This window comes from Leuresthes tenuis, unplaced genomic scaffold, assembly GCF_036924035.1.
Source record: "Leuresthes tenuis unplaced genomic scaffold, fLeuTen1.0.hap1 SCAF_2, whole genome shotgun sequence".
Lineage (NCBI taxonomy): Eukaryota > Metazoa > Chordata > Actinopteri > Atheriniformes > Atherinopsidae > Leuresthes > Leuresthes tenuis.
In genome coordinates this window covers 13372261-13387118 of record NW_027325356.1, presented here as the reverse complement: position 1 = coordinate 13387118, position 14858 = coordinate 13372261, and the positions used below count along the sequence as shown (strand labels likewise).

At 38.5% G+C, this 14858-nt stretch overlaps 1 protein-coding gene across 1 annotated transcript in view; it reads left to right on the top strand.

The window, feature by feature from the left end:
* The window catches only part of LOC140301670 (protein unc-13 homolog C), a 102607-nt gene extending 97787 nt beyond the window's left edge, over window positions 1-4820 (top strand). The window contains exons 31-33 of the mRNA XM_072380249.1: window positions 158-250; window positions 1572-1731; window positions 3203-4820. Of these exons, the coding sequence (XP_072236350.1) occupies window positions 158-250; window positions 1572-1731; window positions 3203-3488 (539 nt within the window). The 3' untranslated portion in view covers window positions 3489-4820. The remainder of the gene's footprint in view (window positions 1-157; window positions 251-1571; window positions 1732-3202) is intronic.
* The last annotated feature ends 10038 nt before the right edge of the window (window positions 4821-14858 follow it).

Here is a 14858-nt window from a genome sequence, read left to right as displayed (position 1 = left end):
TTTATACACAGCTTTCTGGATGTATTTCTGGTACAAAAAAAAGCTGCACCCACAGTTTTGGATTGCTTCCTTGCATCTCTCTCTGGTCCTTCTCTCTCTTCTGATATTCATTATGCCTCTGTCCAATTCTCCTGTTGCTGTTTTGGTGTGTGTCCAGGTCAGTCATCCAGTGGATCAGTGGGGGAGGTGTCAATGCAAGTGAATCTCATCTCTCACCCTGGCACAGGAGAGCACAAAGTCAGCGTGAAGGGTGAGCTTTTTTTTTTTTTTTCCTACTCTCAGACCTTCTTTCACTCATTTCTGTTCAAATTTATTCTCCCCTGAAAATAGCTCAAAAACCCTATCTAATTTGTGGTAATTGGATTGCCGGGACCACAGTCATCAGCGATGTATTTTGTTCCTTCAGGCAAAAAGATAGAATAAGATAAAAAAAAAACAACTGTAAGTGAGGTTGCTCTGTAGTTTCTTTGTCTACTCTGGTTGAGGATATAAAAAATGTTTTGTTCATCAATTGAGTCAACTTTATTTTCTCATAAAGCTTACGCCACAGTATACATTCAGGGATAGCAGAGTAGGACTGGAACCAACTGGGAACAATTATTGGACGAATTGCAGTAAAATTTGGAGAACAGTATTGATTAGTTTGATGATCACATGATGTCATCAGTCGATTGGATGTGTTTCAGTGAAATGAGACTAAAACATATAGATTAAAACAACATTGATTAAGAAAACATTTGCATTCCCTTTATAGTACTTGGTGTGAAGTGCTAATTAACAAATGCTTGAACAGAAACACTAAACCAACACGATGAACAGGGTAAACATTTTGTCTGTAAAACGTGAGCTTGCCGACATTCGTTTTTAGCTCAAACATCTCTGTGCCTCGGATTTTCTTGTAGCCCCGCTGCCATCTGTAACTTGATATGTGCTACACACCAACTCCAGTCACCTACTATTTTTACAGTATATTAATACTAAGGATTATATTAGTCTTGAATGCATTTGTGCTTATAATAATTGTATAATTTATTTTTAAATGTTCTGAGAGGAAAGTGTACAGATTTTTCATTTTTGTTAAGATAGGCATGACCTCTAATTTTCCGTAACACATATTTAACTCAACACCCACACAGTGACTGCAACGATATCTAGCACGCCTCCCCCCTGGCAGCACCATATGCATTACAGCTGGCAAACAGCTATAATCAGTGCCTGCACTAACTAGACAATGTGATTGGCAATTAGGTTGCCATGGCAATCATAACCGTATGCTTTCTATAAAAGGAAAATCCATTACCAGATGAAGTGCTGCAGTTTAGCATTTTTGTAATACTGTTTGTAATATGGCTGCATATTGTATCTTAATAACGGATTAACATCTTGTATATATTTCTTTAATGTCCGTGCAGTATGGTGAATCAAACAAGAAATCTACAGTTACTAATGAATATATGAATAGATACACTTACAAAACATGAAAAAATGGATATTGTGTATACACGGTATGTTTTATATTTCTTGTTGACAAATGCTTTTATCTATCTCTATTTCCTCTGTATATTTCCCAGTGGTCGGCGTTAACAACCTCATCTGGCAGACCAACGCCATGTTCCGGCCATTTGTTGAAGTCAACGCCATTGGTCCGCACTTGGCAGACAAGAAGCGCAAATTCAGCACCAAGACCAAGAATAACAATTGGTCACCAAAGTACAATGAAACATTCCAGTAGTGAGTATCCTGTGTCTTTCTAGTTAGTTAGAAGGAGGGAGAATAATATTATGTGCAGCATTTTATCTGCCTTAAGGCATCATTAAAGAATCTGCTTTTGCTCTTTGGCTCCCAGCATAGTTGTGGGATGTAACGCCACTTTCACAAAAACATATCTCCATCTGAGCCTTGCACGTGCACAGCTATGCACGTGCATCTGCTGCCATCCTGAAAAGGCAGATAGTTACACCGCCTAGAGTCCACCAAAAGAGAGGCCAATGTGACAGGACCTAACATGAATAAGAATTCGTATTTTATAAACTGTGAAATAGTGATAAATAAACACTCACAAAAAGAAAAAAATCTAAACATTGTTTATCCGTCATCAGATTAGCTTTTTCTGGTTTTCATTTTCAAAAGATTTGCTACGTGTGTAATTAATGTGTACCAGAAAATCGACACTGTACATGTTACAGTGCCAAACCTTTTTTTTTTTTTTTTACAAGAACTTATTTCCATGTTAGTGTGCAACAAGGATCATAATGATGAGCTTAATACTTACATTTAAAACTGATGAATAACATAACAATGATGAAGATGCTGCCATTATAATGTTGTGCATTCTGCATTAGTCACTAAATACAGCTCTACAGTGAATATCTGAACATGCTACGTTAGTTCTATTATAGGATTCAACCACAGTAAGCTCCAGTTATTACTTATCGATAGCATCTCTCTGTCTGTCATCCTGTTTTTTTTATCCGAGCTCTCTCTATTCCAGTGTGTATTCTTTTCCATTGTCTCATTCCCACACTTTATCTCATCTTCCTCAATTCCTCCGATAGCATTTTTCTTGGGTCTCTCTGCTGCTTCTGCCATGGAGTTGTTTTTTCTTTTTTCTAAACTTTATTTCTAGTGATAACAGTTGCTCAGTTGATGGGGATCATTTCATATTAACCCCATAAAGACTATTAGCTTATTTTGTCGGACATTCATTTCACCCACAAAACCTGACTGAGTTGTCTCATCATAGTTAGACGTACACTGAGGACGCTCTCCACTGGGGAAATGAAATTTAATGACATTTTATTGGATTATTAAATTTATTCTTTATTTATTTATCCCAAAGGGAAATTATATGAAGGGAAATGATTTGATCAAATGTCTGAAATGTCATCAAACCAGAGTTTGCTGACAGGTTGTATTCAGTTGAAAACAAAGCCGAGTGTCTGGATCTACAAAGCAAGCGGTATCCTCTCACATAAAAGTCCCTAGATGGAGCTTTTCATGTACTTCATACCATAAAAACTGAAATCACAACTTACTTGACAGCATCTGTGCAGCTATGATTCTGTCAGCCCCTCGGTAAAGATTTTACCCTTCATCACACATGCTGGTTATTTCAGTGATAATTATTTTCTAACTTTGCGTTGTTTACACATATTTGAACTCGAGTTTTATATCTCTGATGTCTTCGTGTCATTTCTTCAAGTATTCTAAGTAACGAGCACGGTCCAGAGGCCTATGAGCTGCACATCTCCGTAAAGGACTACTGCTTTGCCCGAGAGGATCGCATCATCGGCATGACTGTCATCCAGCTCCGAGAGCTAGCGGACAAGGGCAGCTGCTCGGCCTGCTACCCGCTGGTGAAGAGCATCTGCATGGACGAGACAGGCCTCACCATCATGAGGATACTCTCCCAAAGGACCAATGATGAGGTGGCCAAAGAGTTTGTGCGTCTGAAGACAGACACACGCTCAGCAGAAGAAGTGTCATAATGTGGAACAAAAATGCAGTGTTAAGAGTTGTGTTGTCTTCAGTGAGCGATAGAAAGGAAACGATGGGGGGAAAGGATAGAGAGGTAGCAGCAGTTGTTCTTGGGGGATAGTCGCTGGAAACAGCATCATAATGAGATTGGCCAAAGAGAAGCGTAGGAGCCCCAAGTGTGGCGAGGCAACAAGAGTGAGAGAGAGTTGTGTTTGTTTGTTTTTGTGCATGTGTGTAAAACATCTGTTGGAATGTTCATTTTAAAACTACAGTATGTACAAGTGTTTACTTACCGTATGCTTACTATTAAGTACTATATTCTAAAAGTTATGTTAATGAGACATGATACCTTTTGTACAACATTTAGTCTTTTTGAACAGAGATTTGTTCCAATAAAGTGCCAAACCAGTGGAAAAAAAAAGAACAAAATCGACGTCTATGAATTATGGTGAAGTTAGTATGTTTGAAATTTGCTCGATTATTTTGTCTGGTGTAAGTCATTTTCTAACCGTGTGGCGTTTTGATTGTCGCAAAGTCATTCATTTTGCATACTTGTTTTTGGCTTCACGTTCTTTCACACTGCACTGTTGTGCATGTCCTCTTCTTGGTCATGTCTCTCCCATGATTCCACAGTGACCGACGAGCAGGGTCCTGTCCCCTTGCCTTCAAACTGTTTGTATTTTAAGTCGACCTGAAAATAGACCATGTTTTTTTAAATGGCGATGACTGCTATGTAAACCTTCATAGGTGTTTGTAATTTTATAACATGACAACAATGACGACAGCCTCCAGTGCTAGCAGTCTTTGCAGAAAGGGTGGAAATGTTTACTTTATTCTTTGGCGTGTTTCTTTTCTTTTCGGCTATCAGCTTCCAGCCTTTCTGAATGACCACTGTGAACATGAGCTTTGGAAGGCAAGCTTACATGACATTGCAGGCAGTTTGATATTATCGTTTCATATTTTTCCGATAACTTTGTTCCTGATAAACTGCCAAAGTTATATAAAATATTTGTACAAAAGCAATCCATTACATGTATGAAAATATATATGTACATGTGATCTATTACTTTTTCAATGCTTAATACTGGATTATTGATAGGGTGGTACAGAGATTTTATTTTTATTTATTTAGTTTTTTTTTCCTGTGAAGCTGTTAACAATATGTGAGTTGCACATGTTACTTTACACATTAGTTATATCAGCTTCTGTCACTAGAATTATTTTTCTTCATAAAGGAAAGAGTCTAACATTTGGTAAATATGCAACATTCCTATGTATTGCACTGATGGCGAATTGTATGTCATGTAAATATATTTAGTGAGATATTGTACAAAAGTCTACTTTTCTTCTGTGTGCATAAAGTACTTGCAAATGTGTTTAAACATCCAGGCTGTTTTGAAAAATTTTCAATTAAGCCTCAAGTGATCACTCAGGGATTTATCATCTCCGGGGATTTGAGGGTTTTTAATCTTTCGTTATAATTATTGTTACTATTATTATTATTATTATTGTTATTATCATGTAAGTAAAGCTTCAGATTCAGTTAAGAGATAGAGACTAAGTTGTAAACAAGGCCCTTGGTGGTGACAAACCATTATAACCATCCTGAAGTGATAGAAAATCTTTTGAAAGATTTCTCCCAAATTTAGCACAGCTTTCAAATTAGTTTGCAGATTTGAAGACTTTGTTTTTCATAGCGCAGTTCATTTCTTTTTAATGGGGCTGTTGAATGGGAAAACAATTACAGGGCAAGAATAATCAAATATTTAACTTTTTAATCAAAGATTTGTGCGGGGGGGGGTCCCTTAGCATATTTGTCTGTGCTATGAAATATTTATCATTTTGTTATTGTTGATATTCATTCCCCTAACATTTACCTACAATGTCCTTAATACGCTACATTACAGTTTGGAATAGGCTCCTACAAAAGCTTTTATCTGGGCAAGAGATTCTTTTTGTAAGCTCCTATCAGTGAGTATCAGCATAGAGCTGCCAACTTTGTTCCCAGTCCCCAGCACCTGTGAGGGGCCACTGCTAAGGCTCCTGATTCCGTGGTCGTTCAGCATAGGCACGAAGATCGGTTCAACACCTATAAACAAATATTTTAAAGTCGTCTTCCAATGTTCCTGCAAAAGATTGTAATTTCTTTTCTTTTTTTAACTCTGGCTGGATTTTTCCATCTTAATTGGTCAAAGTGATTCATGGGGACATAGATTTTTTTAGAACAGGACTAATACAGAGCAGAATCTTTAAAGTGGATCATTTCCCCCGATGTAAGAAAAGAGGCTGCTGTCTCAGTGGAAGCCCTTTAATTGTCACTGCTGGGCTCAAATTGTTACAACAGGATTGACAATCATGTGTTTCATGTGTATCATGGGACAGAAGTAGCAAAAGTGTAGAAAAAGAAAACACAGTTGGTGCTCTCACATTTACCTCTTATGATATCAAAATTACACAAAGCTTTCCAGGCTCCACGCTGGAGACTGAAACACATGAGGTTGTGACTATTGTTGTAACACTCTGCATGCAGTGACATTCTAAGAGACGAAAATCCAACACCAGAGACCTTTTTCTGAAGACAATTGCTGTTGCAAGAGCAAAGAGACCTCGTGCAGACTGTTTGTCGATCAGGATTCAGAACATATAAAAGCATTGTAGCACGAGCGCAAAAATAATTCATTTACTTTGATGCAGACAAATGTCCTTGGATTACGCTGCAGCCATTTGTAGATATGGCTCCAAGGTTGAAAAATATTGAAAGGCTCCTTCAGCTGTGATTCACAAAAAGGTAAAGCTCGTTATGCTTGGCTCGTGCATGAGAGACGCGTCTCGCTGCTGGTTACAAACTTTCAACAATTTCCTTCCCGCCAGTTGGAAAGAAAGTCCCTTGTAGAGTCTGTGCAGTTTTCGAAATCTGATGTAACTGAAGATGTCATGTTTTGATGAAACTGAAAACACCTGCAGATCCGCCTGTATGAATCTCTCAACGGAGACTGTAAAGCTTGAAAGCTTTACCTTTTTTTCCTCTTTGCAATTCATGGTGCGTGAGATGACTTTTTTCAGATCAGTTATGCTCTACTTACTGTCATTATTTCCACACCCACAAGAAGAAATACAAGTCTGCGGGAGAAAATAAAACCGCAATCATTTTTATATGGGCCACTGCATCATATACAGGTTACTGTATAACGAATGAAGAAACACTGTCCTTTAAAAACTGATCATTTTTCCCCCATAGCTCATCTCGTGGACCAGAAATCAGGGACTTCCAGGTGCATCTATTCACCTGGAACAGGAATGTAAGAGGGTCAGTAAGCACATCTGTCACTCTTTTGTCTAGCCTTAACAGCTGGAGTTCAGTGAAGTGAAAGAAGATGAACTTGAGGGGCAGAGACATTAAAAAAAGGCTATAAGAGAAACTGGGAAAACTGGAATATTACAGAATATTAACAATGTATGCATGGTGAGACACACTGGTAATATCCTTAGTACTAAGCTAAAATACTTCACATTTTATGCATAGATCAAGAATATTACAACCCCATTCTCAAAAGCACTGGGGAGCAGTATACATTTTTAATAAAAACCTATTTTATTATTTAAAGAAAAATATTACCTCAATATCAATTTGAACACATCTAAAAGAAAATTGGGATTTGACAATGTTTACCTCTGAGGAGACCTGCTGGTGGAGAGGGATGCTGTCCTAATCTTGTCTGGTACAGGACTGTAGGTGCTCAACAGTCTTTTTTTGCCATATTTTGGGTTTCACAATGAGACAATTTTTTTTTTAAATAAATAAATGGTGCGGCTCTAAAACCTGGATATACAATTCAGCACTGATGGTTCCTTTCCAGATATTCAAGTTCCGGTTCCATAGGTACTAATACACCCCCATACCATCAGAGAAGCAGAGGCTTTAGAAATTAAAGGTGATAACAAGCCGGATGGTCCCTCTCCTCTTTAATTCAGTGTGTTGTCAATGATTTCCAAAAATAATTTCAAATTTTGATTCATGCAGCCACAGACTAGTTTTCTACTTTGGCTGAATCTATTCTAATCAAGCCCAGCGACGATAGAACTTTTTCTGGCTCATGGTCACATATGGCCTCTTTGCATGATAGAGCTTTAACCTGCATTTGTGGATCGCACAGGGAACTCTGTTCACTAACAGTGGTGTCTGGAAGTGTTCCTGAGCCCATGCAGTGAACCATTTCTGGTTTTAATGCAGTGCTGCCTAAGAACCTGAAGACAAATATTCAGTGGTGATGTTCTGCCGTGTCCTTTGCTCATAGAAAAGTCCCCAGACTCATACAACTCTTTTGATGATTTTATGTATAGATCTGAACCTCTGCCCATCTTTACTTCTGAGAGACTCTACCTCACTAAGGTGCTCTCTTTAAGACCAGTGAAAGTTGCAACATGTTCCTCCAGCTTTTTCCTTTTAGCACCACCTGCTTTTCCAGTCTTTTGTTGCCCGTCCCAACTTTTTTTGAGCTCAAATTCAAGGTGAGCTAATATTTTTATATTTGCTTATCTTTTTTTTTCTTTTTCTTTTATTTTGCAACATTTTACACAACACCCAAACCCTTTTGCAACTGGGGTTTTATTTCACGCAGATTTAGTGACAGTTCTCATTATCAGAAAAGTTACATGTCATGTTTTTCTGACGAGTAGATTTTAATTTCTGTTTTTCAACTTGAAAACTGCTGAATGGAAGTAGTCAGCACGTTTGCCCCAATAACTACAATAAAAGACTGCATTAGTACACTGTAGCTGGTGTCACGTCATTGTGTCAGAGCTGCATCTGGACCAGTTTTAAATAGGTGTCTGACACATTGCAGGAAATGTCATCATTTTCTATAAGGAAAAAAAAAAATCTCATATTCACATCACCTGCCAGACCTGGGTATGAATAAATCCATTTTGTGCCAGTGACATGAGTTTGCTTTTCTTTTTTTCACCATACAGTCTGAGAAAAAGGACACTTAAAGGAGAAAACATACACTGAGGAGCTGAATATATTGGGCGGGGGTAGGAAAACATTGTCATTGTAAATTTTGACCTCCCGAAAGGCAAGAAAACACTAACCTGACTCATTCTCCAATTGAGCTGCCAAGATGCAAAATTACACAGACTTGCACGACCTTGACCTCTAATTTGCATGCAGTCGGCTCCTTCGGGGATTTTTTTGGTCGTCATCAGCAGCACGTTGCATCGGACAAAGTATTGGTGGTGAACTATGATCTTTGAAGATGAGTCAGTTGATATAATTTATGGTAAGGTGGCAACTTTGTTGCTGGACTAAATCAATACAAAAGAGAGTCTAACTGAATTCCAGTGGCAAACTAATTGAGCACAAGACAGTTGAATGGAATAGCGATACAGCTCAACAAGAGGAGGATGCATCCAGAAATTATGGGCCACAGGAACATGTCCATCTGTGGGATAATGCAATGCAGCCAGCTGTTATATATGAGGAACAGCCTGACAGCTATGAAGATGCCAACCTGGACTTGTCTGTGTCCTTCAAAGCAAAGGGCTGTTTATTCGTCGGGGGAAGATTGATGGAGCTCTCCTTGGGGGAAGGATTACTCTCTGGCAGCATGCATTTTGTTTCAAACCAGGCAGAAGATACAAATTGGTGGGTCTTTAACCTTCTGGGCTGGCTGTGAGCTGATAAGGTTGATATAAGTGATAAACATTATTACATCTTGTGCAAAATGTAAAATGAATGCAGCTGGGTTACATAAAAACTAAGTTACAGCTCTGTTACAGAAACTGAACAAAACAGGTTCTCATGGGGAAACATTGAAAAATGTATCAGCCTAGTTTGCATGAATTCAACCTAATTTGAATATTTTGTTACTCGAGGCATACATGTTTGATTTGATGTAATAATTTAGTTCATTATAGTTTCATGTTTCAAACACATTACGAGCAGTTCTTGAGCTTAGAGTCTGTCATCAGAACAGAACATCTGGAGAATATAAAGAAAGAAATACATCACTACCCGTCATGTTTTATGATAGATTTGTCAGGGATGAGATAAAAAGGGGGCGAGGTCTGAAAATCAGTTTGTGGGGACATATTTTTGGTCATTTCAGGTACAAAAGACTTCATTAACCAAAAAATGTGTTTATTTAAAAAAAAAAGTTTTTCAGTGAAAATAACACCTCAGGATGCTGGCTCACATCCATGAATAAGAGCCATTACTAACATTATTAACTGCACTGGTGCTGCTTTGTGTGTTACAAGTAAAATGTCTCCTGTAAGAAAATCACACGCGTCACTTAGATTACAACAGACAGTATTTTTAAGCTTAATAGAATCTGCAACAGGAAACAGCTTGGGCCATAGTCATTAAAACAACAGTACCTAAAGGTTTAATTTTCATTTCATCAAACGGTTTCATTCATGTGGACTAAACTGAGAACAGGGAGAGACCTGCTGCTTTCACACACACACACACACTCTTCCTCTTTCATTTACATTTTTAAATGGAGACAAGCACTATCTAAAGCCATGAAAATAAAAAAAAATTGAATGCTTTTTTTTTTGTAAACCTCAAACTTTGACAGAATCAGATGCAACATAAAAGTCAGATATATTTCCCTGGATAAACTGATGGAATTTCCTGGCTGGGTCTAGTATCAGTGTGATAAGTAATCCAGGTCTCAGCTGCACTTAGTATCCCAAAGGTTTTCCCCACTTCATCAATGTTACCTATGCGTCTCCTCCAATCCTCTAACTATTTTAATAAATCATCAGGAGCATGTGTCTGGGGAGGTCGTGTGTATGTGTGTGTGTGTACTGTACACAGTATATAGTATAGTGACCTGGATACGGATGCACTGGTGTGTTGTCTCCTTCTGAACTATACATATGATGTACTTAAATATGTGTTTTTGTGTGCGTCCCATGGGTTTATATGCACTGCCCTTTCTCCATAACCAAACTGAGTGTAATTACAGCTCTACATGTCTCAGTGGACACTGGGAGCCAGTTCCGCCTCCTCCCATCATTGCCACCGTACAGAGGAAAAACAGGTCTGCAGCCACAATAGGGAAGTAAAAGTCACCTTTTATAACACCAAGGTGGCCTCTGTACTTGTTGAGCACTAAGTAACTGGCCACCATAGTGTCAGAAAGTGAGATTGTAAGTCATTAGATACTGCTAGGGATTGTCAGTGTGACTTTTCTGGGAGCACGCTGGACAATAGATTTGTCGATTGGACCCAGATAGATGTTAAGTTGAAGTGAACCATGACACTGAGCAGCCAACCGTTCACGTGAAGTAGGCTCAAACAACACTGTAATTACCTCTGCCAGCTGACAGTTTTAGATGAAACACACATGATGGCAAAGGAGGGAAAAATATAATTTATTTCCGTCTACAATACAGTCATCGGGGTGTAGTTTTCAGTTGACTGCACACAAATTCATTTTGCAGCTTTTGATTAAAAGGAGGTGCTTGGAAGTAGGATCTAGTCGCCAGATCGTTCAGAGCAGAGTATATCACTTTGATTTGACAAATCATTATATTTTAGAGCCTGGAGCTGTCCTATCTCTATCGAGAGCTTTCAGAAATTCCCAAGCCATTGAAAACAGCTCAGTGAGGGCCCCGAACAGCATATAGCCACAGCCTGCACCCTGAATCATTTATGTTGCACCACTAAGTACTCTGCAGCAAAGTTTATTTCAAAGTTTAACAAATTATCTCAATATTTTTGTCTAGTCTGTGCCTGACGAAATGATCAGACTGATATAAGTTTCTGCTTCAGTCTGCACTGGTCCTTTGAAACAGCAAAACACAACAGGTGCGTTATTTGTATTCTTCCTCATAAATCACATGCATTATTTCAAAGAGAGAACAAAGGACCAGACTTGCACAGCAAGCATTTATCCCACTCATCTTCATCTCAAGGGACTAGACTCTCATCAGAATGATTCTCAGAAAAGCCAGAGCTTCATTGTAGAGGTTTTTTTTTTTTATTTTGCAGCCAGAGATAGCAGAATTCATTCAAAGCTATATATATATATATATATATATATATATATATATATTATATATAAAAAAATGAATTCTCCATTTTATCTTAAAATGTCTGCCCTGATAACTGTAAATATTACAAAATGCTATCAAACATCCTTGGGTTCAGGGATGCGTTTGGAAACCTGTTCTCGAGAGTAAGAACGTCCCTATTCCTGAAGCTCAAATCTAACTTCCCTCGTATTGTGGACAATAATCTATGTGTAACAATGCTTTGAAAACAGTGAGAACTCAGTGCGCTGCAGGTAGGAGCTCTGAAAGGAGAGGGGGGGGACTGAGGGAAGCGAGTCCTCCAGCAAGGCCATCTGTTCATGTGTAATTACAGTGCTGGGCCTCAGTTTGATGGCGCTCTGCTCAGTCTGAGAGCAGGGGCCCCTGACCAACCTATAGCCTGCCTGAGAGGTAAATGAGCAAGCTGCACCACAGTTTATGGTTTTAACTCAGGACTGAGCTGTTCAATACCTCTCTAGTCAACTGTGTTTTAGGAAGAGCGTCTGGATTATAATTTAAGACAAGCAATAATGTCTTTACAACTTGATTTATAGGCAACACTTCCTTACAATTTATATGACAAATGGGTTATTTAAAGTTGTTTCAACCCACCAGGCTGCCCATGATGTGTATAATGTCAGATAAAATTTTGTGTAGCAAGACAGCTGTCATACATGCTAAATTGATATAGCATGGGGCTTGTACTATATGAATGCGCTGCCTCACAAATCCACCGCTGATGTGACACAGCTTCACAAAGTGAAGCATAATCTTATATGCAAGCACTCAGTCGCTAAGTGACCATTTTACTATTAATCATCATCACCATAAGTGCCACCCTTCACACTAGATACATAGTTTTCTAGTAGCTCATTTGCCCAGTGACACATGGGGGTGACACATGCGTATACGTATATTTGTGGCCAAGGTTTAGTGTGTATTATGTATGAGTGTATCTCAGTGCATGTGGGAGTGAATGAGAGTGTGTTTGTGCAGCATGACATTTGGGATTCAGACAAGCTCTCAGACTTGCAAATATCAGCAGTGACAGTTTTAGAATTTAAGACATACAACTTCCTTGTGGCTACAACTCCCAGTCTGACCATCAATAACCAGAAAGGGATGAACTTCCCACTTGTCTGCCCATGTTTCTGTCCAGACTGCAGAGGACTGAGGAAAACCCTGTGGCATATGGTCAGAGAGAGGGGTTTCATTGCTTCACACAAAACTATTTAAGTGTCTGTGCTTATCTAAAGAGTCACGTGGCATTACAGCATTCATTATACACTCAGCAATATGTGTTTCCTCCAATCACAATCAGAATATGCAGAAATTAGCACTCAAATTCAATGCCAAATGAAATTAATTAAACTTTTCCTGGAACAAATGCTCCTGTAATTTGTCCATAAGCTTGACTAATTCAAATTTAATTCTTTTTTGACAGACATTTATATCTTCTACATGTTTACCTTACCTTACCTTATATTATCACGTTGATAGCTTGGTAAATGAATATCTTAGTTTATGGTAAACATTTTAAAATTATGATCTTCTGAAGAGCCTCAATTTCAGTGTGTAAGAATAACTAGAAAATATTTATGAGCCAAATTATTAGAGCAAGATGGGAAACATCATAGCAGGTAAAGTGAGCTCTGTTCAAACCTTAGCTGTGCTTCCTAGAAATATCAGGGAGCTCCTAGCCCTGCTTGGTCTGTTGTTTTATGGTTGCAAAAGATCTCAACATTACTGGATTTAATCATAAATTACTGATGGTAATTCAGAAAGGCAACCCTGTGATCCTCAATGTAGTAACCGACAGATGAGCAGCTACTCGGGACAAGTGAAGAAAAGCACCAAATTCAGTTTTAATTCTACAGGAGAGAGGCAGACCATCTTTCCCCGATTCTTCAAGGCAAGAACAAGCCAAAAACGACATGTTCTGCGACTCATGTGACATTTAGTTGACGTTCCTGTCCAGCCTCAGTTGGTTGATTTGGCTGTTTCAGCTGTTAGCTTAGTTGCATGTTTGTAGAATTAGCAAAAATAAAGGTTCTCATTTAATGCATTAATCGGTTCTTGTGGAAAAGCCAAAATTATTAACTCTTATCGGTCAACCATTTTGTTTGATTTTCCAGTCAGATAGCTCTATAATTTTGTGGGTCACAACACAACTGATGCGAATAACATTGCCTTACAATAAAGCATTGGTTGATTCATAAAACTCGATGATTTGTGGTACAGTGTAACTGGACTTAAGTGAATGTCTGGATCATTAATCTCCATAAATAGAGAAAATTAGGCTGGTACAAAGGCCATGTTTAGAAGATCTACTGCTCAGATGATGCATCACCACTAGCAGCCTGCCCCTCTATGTACGCCTTATCTGACAGGATCCCACAGACACACTCAGAAATATGTGATAAGACCGAAAATCACTTTCTGCAGGACTAACCAGTGCATCCAAACACGTATCATGACTGTGTGCCTGTTGAGGGATATTTCCAAGGATTAGCAGGCAAAGAATTTTAAAGCATCCTCTGACCTTCAGCGTGGAAATGTTCAAATCAAAATCATTGTGCTAAAGAACGATAACAAGTGAGTAAACTTACAAAACCCCCAAAGTGGTGTCAGGGAAATATTCTTCATAAAATTGCAAATGTCAACCCAAGCTAGCTGATGTTAGTAAGTCCACATTTAGCATAGAGACATATGAGTTACATTAGCCGAATAATTCTCACTTTAAGAAGTAGGAAAATATACCTGAGCTAACAGAATGACATCAATTAAGCATGACCTTTTTAACAACACTTGGTAGTAAGCAACGTGTTGAACTTGTATTTGAGCATGAATAGAAAAAGCTATCTCTCAGTCAACTGAAGACGTGAAAAGACAAAAAACATTTTGAAGATAAAAAGAGGACAATTAGAAATCTGAACTGAATGTAGGATCTTTTGTCCAAAAAAAACACAATCAGGTCATCAAGGGAGCGTCTATCATTTCACTTATACAATAAAAGGGGGGTTACAATCAACCAAGCAATCTTTGCAACCCTTGCAGTGGGTCCCAAAGACTTGTACAGTATAATAATACAAATGCATTCTGACCAATGCTCAGTCTTAGAAGCTTCTTTCCAACCTCTCTCCCTCTAACATCCCAGCTGTATTTTTCCAGTGTTTCCGGTGCATTTCTCTTGACCAGTGACATGAGAAAACAGAGCCAGAATGCAACGGTTGCAAATTTCTATTTACAGCACACGTTGCTAATTGTCAGAATCTTGGATTGGAGATTAGCCTCACAAAGCAAAGATGACATTTTTACATATATTCATTCTTGATCTA